General features: G+C 40.9%; 1 protein-coding gene across 11 annotated transcripts in view; it reads right to left on the minus strand.

Annotated features, from left to right (window-relative positions):
* LOC103155452 (pleckstrin homology domain-containing family A member 5) overlaps window positions 1-10,920 on the minus strand; it is a 145,962-nt gene extending 135,042 nt beyond the window's left edge. For 6 of the 11 annotated variants that reach the window (XM_016663568.1, XM_016663567.1, XM_007577139.2 and 3 more), the window contains exons 1-3: window positions 10,373-10,529; window positions 10,205-10,281; window positions 9,484-9,541 (exon numbers count right to left, since the gene is read on the minus strand). In XM_016663568.1, coding sequence (XP_016519054.1) covers window positions 9,484-9,541; window positions 10,205-10,281; window positions 10,373-10,464 — 227 coding nt within the window. In that variant the 5' untranslated portion in view covers window positions 10,465-10,529. Of the gene's footprint in view, window positions 1-9,483; window positions 9,542-10,204; window positions 10,282-10,372 lie in introns of all 11 variants that reach the window. The other 5 variants (XM_016663564.1, XM_007577138.2, XM_007577141.2 and 2 more) reach the window with 5 other exon arrangements.
* Window positions 10,921-11,120: the final 200 nt, after the last annotated feature.

Genomic DNA, 11,120 nt, shown 5'->3' on the forward strand with positions numbered 1-11,120 from the left:
CTGGCTTGATGACTTCAAGCATCAATTGTTTCTCTGTTCATTTTCAAATTGTGTGACTAAGAGAAGGTGTTTCTGAAAGGGTGAAGAACACAAAGTCTGATAATGCTGGAATCTGGAGATGTTTTTGCCACAAATGGCACAGTTCATTTGCCCTGGCTACTTTTAGCACCATTTTGAAAGAGAATTGATTTCCCAATTAAGCCTTCACTTTGCTGTGCAGGACTTTTAGAAGTTAACAGCAGTGGAATTAAAGTTCCCAGCCAGTTTTCTGTGAAACAATTGCATGTTGTGTTTGAAAGTGTGTACATGGAGTTGTGTTTCTGGTAGGTAGATTACTTAAGATGTGTACTGTGATGAATTTCCTAAGAACTGAGTGCCTGCAAAGTGGAACAGTAGACATACATGAACACAATGAAGCAGCCCTCAAAGCTGCAGGACAGATGCGACTCCCAGCTCCTTCCTTTGCAGTGTCATTTCTAGGTTTTGCAGCCTGATTCCTTTTTTTATTTTATTCCTCCCTCCATCTGTGATTGATGTTTTATTTATCTGTGGGTTTGCAGACAGTGAGGCACCACGGCCCAGTAAGGCTTTGAACACCTTTTTCATCTTTATGTGCTCCAAGCTGAATGACAACAAGGTCACTAGTGGAACAAGTCAGCGTCGGGCCAGGGGGCGGGGCCAATTACCGGGCCCCTAACCCTAACCCTAACCAATCACCTGGCCCCTAAGGAATCACCGGGCCCCTTACGTGGAGTGAAACTGTTGAGGGGGTGGGGGGGTGTATTTAACATTAAATACACCCTTCTCAACAGGCGAGGGCGCACTTTCTCTGTCTATAATCACATATTTCAATGACTTGAAACCATTCCTCCCTCCCTGGCACCTCCAGGCCCGGCCCCCCATCAGGCCCGGTTTGGGGGGCAGCAGTCCCCCCAGCCCCCCCTATAGCTCCGCGCCTGAACAAGGTCAAGCTGGTTAACTGTTCCACAGGTGATCAAAGGTCAGTTTCATGTCTGACATATTCAAATCAAATCACGGAAGGAACGATGGTGAACCTGTCCACCTTTTAACTCACTTTTTGCCTTAACTACAATCAGTCCAAACCTTTGGTCTACAGATGCACCGGTTCGACAATACAGGTCTCAAGTTTTCTTAGAGATCTGAACTGCCAATTCCCATTTTGACCAATATGACATCTCATACACAAAAGCTCACTGAGACACCAAACATTCAGGGACTGGTCCAATACAATAGCAATGGCCAAACCATGACATCACTTATGCCACAACCACTGACAACAGGAAGTGTAATGTTTTCATCTGAGCCTTCTGAACCTGTCAGAAGACAGAAACGTTTGGTCTCACTTGCTGCAAAGCACCAAGACTTTCCAGTGGAGGGCGTGGTTACGACGAAGTCTGACGTCAAGCCGCTGCCAAACATTTGGCTCTAAATTCCACAGAGTCAAACTCACTATGATCACTCCTAATCCACAGGATTCCTGACAGGAATCCAGTCCAATATTTGCATCATCCAATTTGCACCATTCTGTGTATGAATGACCTTTATTAACTTCTACAAAGGACAATAGCATTTTTCCTCCTTTGAACTTTGTAACGGACTGTAAATTACAATTAATTATTATGAGTGAATTATTCAAAATGAATTGTGTAAATTACTTAAAATAAATTTCTAAATTGTGGAGATTGTTTATAGATGTTTGTTTTGATTAACACTGTGTTGGTTGTTTGTAAATATTTTGTTTTGATTTAATATTTGCAGTTCTCAATGACATGTTTCAGTTTAGTTTGTACCTCACAGGATGCCATAGTGAGTAAGGTAAGGCCTTATAAAAGCTGGCAGTAATGGTTATGTTGGAGTTATTACAACAATAATATTAAAAATAATACAATTCCCTTAAATTAATAATATTTACTGTCATTCTTACTGCTGAACTAGCAAAATTTGCTTAGCTAATGTAACTTTTATTCAACCCAAAATCAAGAAAAGCCTTGAGTTTGATGCACTTTGGGTTAAATAACAGTGAACTGAGTCATGTTTCAGTGTACTTAAGTGAGTTTTGGTGATTTGTAGTTTGTTATTGTCCACAGAAAAAGTTTGTGGCTGCTGCACATTTTCACGGCGGGTAAAAAGTGTGTGTATGTTTCCACAAATTTTCACACCACGTTCATTTTTACACATACCGACTTGTGTGTAAAATATGGTGCCAGACATTTTCTATGTGTAGGCAGCTTTATACAAGAGGGCCCAGGTCCTTAATGTGCTAACTGAGATCTGTAGCATCTTGTTTTGGACATCACCTACTGGGAAAATTGACAACTATCCTAAATTATTTGCAATTGTAAATAATATTTTATACTGTCAAACAATGGCCTTTAAATAGATCAGAAATGGTTATGTAGCCATTCTGAAGCTCATTCTCCAAGTTGTGTGCAAGACAAACCTTTTTTCCTGCCATTACAGGTGGTTAAACTTGTTGCATTTGATTAGCAGCATTTTTTGTTGTGTCTGAAAGCCAAAATTCCATTTTTAGTTGAGGAGCCAAACCCAGACAGTGGAGGTCTCATAAGAACAGACGCCTCATTCTGCATAGGCATCAGCTGATGTGCATGTGTGTGTGTGTGTGTGTTTATGCATGTGTGTGTTTATGCATGTGTGTGTGTGTGTGTGTTTGTTTGTAATACCTTGTGGGGACGATTTTCCTGGCATATACTATGTTGTGGGGACCAATTGCTCCTGCCTGGTCCCCACGAGGGGAAACCCTGTTTTTGGGTCAGGGGTCAGAGTTGGGGCTAAGGTATGAATTGAGTTTTGGTTAGGGTTAGGGTTAGGTATGTGATGGTTAGGGTTAGGAAAAGGGTAAAGGTAAGGTTTAGGCTGTAGAAATGAGTAGAAATGAATGGAAGTCAATGGAAAGTCCCCACAAAGATAGCAAAACAAACGTGTGTGTGTGTGTGTGTGTGTGTGTGTGAAATGCAATGCTCAGAGAAATTGCACAAATTCCAGGAGATGCTGCATGACCTGGTCTTCTAATGTGAAAAATAAGTGAAGTTTTGAAAGTGATTCACATTCAGCTGAAGTATCTATAATGTCACTAATCAAGAATCAAGAAGAGCAGAAGAAATGAGAATGACCACCGTTAAATCTGACACACACACGAAGAGAAAGACAAATGACACATACAGAGGTAGAATGTAAGAATAACAAGGTGAAAGTTCTGATCCATCACAGGAACCCACGATCACTGAGAAAAGCCAAACAGAAGCAAATTCAGAGGACAGGTCAAGTTGAAAGCACACTGGAGAAAGGCACACACACATGTCTGCATGGCTATCTTTGTGGGGACTTTCCACTGACTTCCATTAATTTCTACAGACTAAACCTTACCTCCCCACAAGGAGCAATTGGTCCCCACAACGTAGTATGTGTCAGGAAAATCGTCCCCACAAGGTATTACAAACAAACGCACACACATGCGCACACACACTGATTCATTGGACTGATTTATGTGAAAAGTAAGCCAACACACGGACATACACTTTCACAATTACAGACACATTCTTAGACATGGGGAGCTGGGAAAGTCTTCAGGGAATACTCAGTGAAGCATGGGGCATACATCAAACAACTCCAGCCAGGAAACAAAAGAGCACACACAAACACACACGAACACACACGAACACACGCACAAGCCATGGTGAGACAGACGGATATGTCAGAGAACAAGCTGCTGACAGAATCCTGCAGGGATTTGATATTTGAGGAGCAGAGCAGAGAGCCTTCTGCCTCCCACTGAGAAAGGAGGGTCTCCACAGAAACAGTGGCAGGGTTGGGTGGGACGCCGCCATGCGGTGGTCAGTAGAAATAATTGCACTGTCAAAACAGAAATATTAGGAGACTGACAGAAACTGAATTAGGTTCAGAAAACAGCCAGAATGGGAATTTTTTTCTTTTTTTTTTTCTTTTTTACAGTGCGGTACAAATACATTCACACTCATCAATGTTCTCACATTTTATCACATCTATAAACTAAGCTGCTCACAAATCTTTTTAGTTTGTCACAACTGCAAACTTCAGGCCCTTTTATTGGGAATTAATGTGGTGGCCCAACACCAAGTTATGTTCAGTGTGAAGTGGAAGGAAAACCATAAATGATTTGCAAAACAAATCACAGAGAAAAATCATTAACACATGATGTGCATAAGTTTTCAGATCAGTCAATACTGAGTAGAACCGGTTTTCTCTGCAGCCACAGATGCAGGTCTTTAGCAGTATGTGTCTACCAGGGTGGTCGCAATGATAACATTTCAAACTAAATGCAAATATTTTTAACACATCATCATATCAGTAAGTTCCAGATATCTAATCACCATTAGGTGGCGCTGCCCAGGAGGATCACTGCTTCACTGTTGCAGACCTTTCTAAAACAGAGTTGGTCTTTCAGAGGATTGTTTGCTACCCGACTCTCCAGCTCCTTCTGTTCATCAGCCTCAAAAGCAAAATACCTTTTCACACTGCTTTTGCTTTTTCAAATGAAGATTAAAAATGCTTCTTCTCCAAGTATGCTATGAGTATCTTTAAATAATATACTGATTATTTTTGGCTTAGAGACTAACAGTCTTAGTCTAATCAGGTTAGTATTTCATGACATTAAATGCTGCGTTCCTCTAATGTTTTCTTAAACCTCATTGGCCAGAAAAAGAACAGCAGGGATTCAGCTCTAGATTCACCTAGTTGACTTCTGAAAACAATCTTTTGCAGTGGATTTTAAGTAGGGTGTTAATGTAAAGGGGACTGAATACATCTGGTTGCCACACTTTTGAGAAGCCAGTTTTTCTTCCATTTCACAGTAATGTTCTACTTCTGCCATACTGCCACACAAGAATAATAAAAAGCATACACATGAGTGTTATGGCTACAGCACTTTTCTGTTATGTACCAAATAATTTATTCAGTTTTGAAAGCTTTAGTATTTAGTAAAATGTCTGGAAGTTTTCCAAGAGGAACAGAGCATCAGTATCAGAACCGTCTGATGGCATTCCAAGTCTGTCATTCATCCTCACAGTGTGAACAACAGCATTAGATCTTTCATACTCAGAGTCCCCCTTCTTTATGTGGGTGGTCTGACAGCATTAAGCAACTTCTTCACTCAATGTTTTCAAAGTCTATCCGGTTTGAAAACATTGAACAGAAGTCTCTGAACATTTCTGTTCATAGGAGAGAGGGCCATGTCCAGAGCTGTCCAGAGTCACAGGTTAAAGGAGGAACAGCATCATCATGTGATGCATAGTTATTCTAAGGTTAAAGCATGTTTAATCTTTATAAGTCATACAATCTATAACTTGACACATCTGATGACTTATATAGAAATCAATACATTTTTACTGCAAGTGTTATTTCTTGTTACACAAGATAAACTGAACAGCACAAATTCAACGTTGATTTGTTTTAAGCCAGAGATCTTTAAAGAATTGACCTGCACACTTATGTTATTATTTGTGTTAAATCTGTTATCATTCAACCATCAACATAAAAATGATCCACCAGAGCGAGAGAGAGAGATACAGCACTTCAGGATAGAGCTTCCAAATGAACCCTTTTTCTGCATGTCTTATCAGAGCCTTATTCCAAATTGTATTAATGTCTTTTGCCAAAATTTCCACCACTGTTAGCAGCAATTACAGCATCATGTCTTTTTGAATATGAAGCCACAAACTTAGCTTACCTATCTTTAGGCATTTGACTCAATCTCAAAAATGTCATTGATCATCCTTGAGATGTTTCTACAGTTTAAATGGAATCCATCTGTGGTAAATTCAGTTGATTGAACTTTATCTGGAAAGATTCACACCCGTTTCTATAATGTCCCACTGTTGACAGTGCAGGTCAAAGGTCAAACACCAAACATGAAATCAAAGGAATTATCTGCAGATGTCAGAGTCAGGTCAGATGTGAGGAAGGATCCAGAAACATTTCTGTTGCTCTGAGGGTCTCTGAGCTCAGTGGGAGGAGTTTGGACTCAGAGTCGCCGGCCGTCTCAACTGAGACATCGGGAGAGACTGAAGAGAGCTGGGAGTTACTGCCAAAGATGGATCAGCAAAGCATTATGTGAACTCTTAGTTTCCTATTTTTACAAATCTGCACAAATCTTAAAAACATTTCTTTATATTGTCATAATAGGGGTAACCCCACATATGACCTTTGACCTCTCTGATGAGAAGTTTCCGATTGAAACAAAGAAAGCCCTGTTCTTTATGTAAGATTCAAACCAGTTGATCACTGGACTGGAGAGTCCGACCCAACTCTCCAGTCGATTCAGTAATATGTCGTGGTCAACAGTGTCCAAAGCTGCACTGAGGTCCAACAGAACCAGCACTGTGGTTCTCCCATAGTCCATATTTATATGGATAACTAAGGGTGTATTCACACCAGCTCTTTTTAGTCCACTTTCATCCAACTCCAGTGTGTTTACCTAGAAAGTCTGGTTTGTTTGTGAATCTGTTTCAAACTCTGATGAAGACCAAAAAAGTTTTCATCAGATTGCTCCGCCTACAAACCCAGGTCTGAGTTCAATTAAAGGGAACTCAAACCACATATACATTCAAAGTGCGGTTTGAATGTATATGTAAAAGCCAAGCAGACCAGAGACCATCCAAAAGCAGAAAGCGGAATACAATGCAGGGCATTCTGGGTAAATGTAACCAAAACAAAACCTCCTGTCTAGCCCTAGTGGGAGAAATGGATCCTGGTCTTTTACCAAAGAAAAAAAGAGAAATTCTACAACCGCTAAAATGTGACACCATTCAATTTTTATTTACATTTCATGATGAAGAAGTTGCAGTTTTGTCATTAGTTTTTATGTTGCATGCTTTAATTTCATTTCCTTAAATGATTCTTGGTGCAGGTTAAAAAAAAACATAAGTTTATAGTATGAAAGTTTACTTCCAATATTTTTGCTAAGAAAGGGAATAGATGTCAGGTGATAGCAACAGCAGATCTTTGGCTGTGCTCCTCCACTGTCCTCAATTCTTTTTTTTTTTTCTTTTTTATTTACTGCCCTGTATTCCACCAGGCCTCCCACCATAAGAAGACTGCTTCATCCTTAGTTCTAGCTTGTCACTCATAGAAGCCACCATGTCTTTGCAGAATTCTGCATGGACAGTGTCTTTACATCCATGCCCATGTGTTTGTCCTTAAAATGGACCACAGCATGTATGTGTATTAGCACATAAGCAAAGGAGGCAGCATTCATACATTGGAAGCAGCGGTGGTTTGAGGTTATTTATAGAGTGGCTATATTAGCAGAGCATATGTGTCAGCTGCTGCTCTGAGAAATGGCCACAGACAACACAAGAAACAGCAGCAAAACAACGTGGGAAAGTGGGAAGCACAAATCAAAGTGCCAGCTCTGAGAACGTGTGTAGAACAGCTCAGGGTGTGTATGGCACTGAAAGCTGCAGGGCTTTTTTGTTGTCAGACAGGTCCACAGAATGTTCATGTACACAAATGAGCTTAGAGGGCCAACACACACATTCAGCACCAAAATAAGAAAAGGCTGTTAAGAAGAGCAGCACAACTTCTGAAAATGATTCCTGACTACTGGATATCTGGAGAGGAAAGAACAGAGGTGGGATCATCGGCTCATGACAAACAAATTCAAAAGTCAGCAGCTACTAGCTGTGCAAACCATGTCAATGAACCCATCTTTGTATTATAGATCAAACTTTGCAAGACTGGATGGTGAACACCAGCTTTGAAATCTTTCTACATATCCCAAATTGGATTTAAGCCAGAACTTTGACTAGCCCATTCTAATACATAAATATGCTTTGATCTAAACCAGGGGTCTCCAGTCCGGTTCCTCTAGATCAGGGGTCCCCAAACTTTTTCCTGTGAGGGCCACATAACTTTTCTCTTCTCTGGTGGGGGGCCGTAGTCAGTTTGTAACAGAAAAAGTGTGACGATTGCAGAAGTGCCTAAATGTAAAAATTTATTGTTTTCCAGAAAGCACAATCAAATAACCCTCTCTGGGTTCTTCACAGAAAAAAATCAAGGAAATAACACTATTTATGAAATAAATACCGTATTTTCCAGACTATAAGCCTCAGATATCTCTGCCGCTCCAGGTTTTCCACAATGATACAGCACACAGCAGAGGGGCGGACACCCAAAATTTGAGTCATAACAGGTCGATTGAATATCACATTTATTACGGTTGAAAAAGAAAAAGGTGCCAAGATTTAACTGAACTGATTACGGTAGTTTCCGAACAGTAACTGTAACAGAAAAAGTGCTGATCCTTCGTGTCTGCTAGTAGCATGTGCTAAATGAAAATGGGCGCTTTCTTCTTCTTCTTCTTCTTCTTCTTCTTCTTCTTTGGATTTCAACAGCAGCTTGTATCCATTATTGTTCCACTACTGCCATCTACTGGATCCTAATATTTATGCCTCAAATTCTCAAAATGATCCCAGTATTATTTAAAAAATGAAAAATCAGCTTTTTCCCCTCAATGCTATTTAACTGATCAACAACATTCTCAAATTTCAATTCCCTATAAAACCTAATTCCGTTTTAATGGGCGCTTTCTTCTTTTATTTCCAATTTTGACTTCCAATGATTCACTTCTTGCTAAAGAGCCCCCTGGTGGTTGAAGAAAAATCCACATATAAGCTGCACCGGACTGTAAGCCGCATGGTTCAAAGCTTAGGAAAAAAGTAGCGGTTCATATGTTTATGAAAAAAAATCTAAATGCTCTTTGGTATTGTTCAGGGGGCTGGACCAAATGTGGAGGCGGGCCGTAGTTTGAGGACCACTGCTCTAGATCTACTGTCCTGCAGGTTTTAGATGCAACCCAGTTCCAACACACCTTTGATTTGGCTGTGGGATCAGGGATGCATTCAAAACCTGCAGGACAGCAGATCTAGAGGAACTGGGTTGGAGTCTCCTGATTTAATCCATTCCATTGCAGCTCGGGCTGCATGTTTCAGTCTCTGTCCTGCTGGAATCTTCTCCTCATTCTCAAGTCTTTTGGTAAAATAAATTAATGAAACCAAGATTAATGAGAACCAAATCATTGATCAATTCCTTCCCTTTCATAAATATGGCAGACTTTCAGTTTTTCTGTCAAATAAAATCCCACTGAGCTGTGTGGCTGTACCATGACCAGATGCTGAAAAGTTAAAAGGGTATAAATATGTTTACAAGGTGCAACGATCTGCTCAGCTTATCTCTGTCTCTAGGTTCTGTAAAAGCCTGATAATGACATTTATTTACATCAGATGTCTTGACGCAGGGAAACATTTCAAGCATGCAGGATACAGGCCTTGATTGAGCAGAGCTGCCCACCTATGATTACCATTCCTGTGTCCTATGATCCCTGTCACATGTTCCTGTTCAGGCATGGAGCAGAGAGAAGACATGGTGGAGGAGGAGAGTCTCCTCTCATCCACAGACATTCCTACTCACTTGATGAAGCAGCGAGCTCCCTCAAACGTGTACCCTTCCTCCCATCCTGTTGGTAAATCTGAGGACACAAAGCCACACACAGGACAGAAGGAACATGAGTGCTGGAGTTCTTCTCATAATAATGTAGCGTCTGGACCACATCTTGGGCTTGTGCATCACTATAAAGCCATCTGTCCCTCTGAAGGTTCAACACCTTCATTCCACATGGTGCTACATGACCCAGAAGGAGAGGGAGAACGGGGAGGTGGAGCTGGCGATGCAAATATTGTGATCGGGCTAGAGGGAAATGGTGACGGCTTTGTCAAGATGTGATTTTCACCGATCAGATGTGCAGATCTATGAAAAGGCTTCAGATTCATCAGCTCTCTTCTGCGGGACTTCAGCAACCCGCAACTTAAATGTCACTGCGGGGATCGGGTCCAAACATCGGCTCATACCGATGTCCATGGCTACGTGACGGAAGTTTTAAGAAGTCTGTCGCAAACTGTCCAGGTGGAGGAACCAACCATGTGTGTGTATGTGTGTGTGTGTGTGTGTGTGGTTTTGTTTAGCAGAGGAGGTTGTTGCTCTGCTGCAGCGAAAGACCCCCCTCCCCACCCCTCGCTCCTTCCTTCGTCTTCCACGGATCTTTGCGCAACTTGTCGCCTCTTTCTTTCCAACACAACTCCGAGACAACCTTGCGCGCGTGCAGAGGGAAATGAAGCCGTCGCCGGTGATTTACCTGGAGTTTTCCTGTGGCCTGTGATCACAGCCTCTCCAGTAACAGGATGCAGCCAGGTTGTACTCTTTGCTTCTTCGCTGGTGGAAGGAAAAAAAATGTCAAGCGATGAAGCCAACAATAGGACAAGTAAGGAAATGACACATGCCCGATTGTCTGCGTCATATTTACTTAATGAAGAATATGCGTCCATCCCGAGTCACTCCATAACTCCAAGAAGAGGGAAGACAGCAGAGCCAGTCCGGCTTTGGATCCGCCGCCATGTCTAGCTGAGAGCTCCTCTGGAGTGCGCGTACCCGCGAGAAGCGCGCTCTAATATACCCACGCACTCTTTAGAGCTCCAGGAACGCGCAGAGAATCTTCAAAAGTTGATAGACTCAAATGTTCTGTAATTTTTGGAGCTTCACTGTTGCTGACACTGTTTTTAGATCAGATCAGTCATGAAGCCATATTGAGGTATAACCTGAAAATACAGTCGTATAAAAACGGGGGGGAGAGAAAAACAGTCAGCAGGCCCGCAGTATGTTCAATTTTAGCATACTTGAAGCCAGACTATTCATCAGTATATTTGAAGTATGTTATTTTGGAACAACTAATTTTATACTTAGTGTATTTTAATAGTAATTAAATTGTAGAAAATCACATTCTGACGTGTACTAAGTGTACTATCATGTAGTTTTCTGGAACAACTAAAGTTATACTTTGTATACTTTAAATATGGCTGACTTTTTATGTAATATAAACGTGCTTGATTATTATATCTTAAGTGTACTATTTTTGTGATTAAATTACATTAAAAAATATATTTAGAATGTCTTCTAAGTATATGAGCGTTATATATTTTATATATGAATAGTGTGATCACTGTATGTTCCAATTACTCTTTTGGTTTACTATAATCGCTAATCAAGTACACTTT

Source organism: Poecilia formosa, unplaced genomic scaffold, assembly GCF_000485575.1.
Source record: "Poecilia formosa unplaced genomic scaffold, Poecilia_formosa-5.1.2 Scaffold429, whole genome shotgun sequence".
Classification (NCBI taxonomy): Eukaryota; Metazoa; Chordata; class Actinopteri; order Cyprinodontiformes; family Poeciliidae; genus Poecilia; species Poecilia formosa.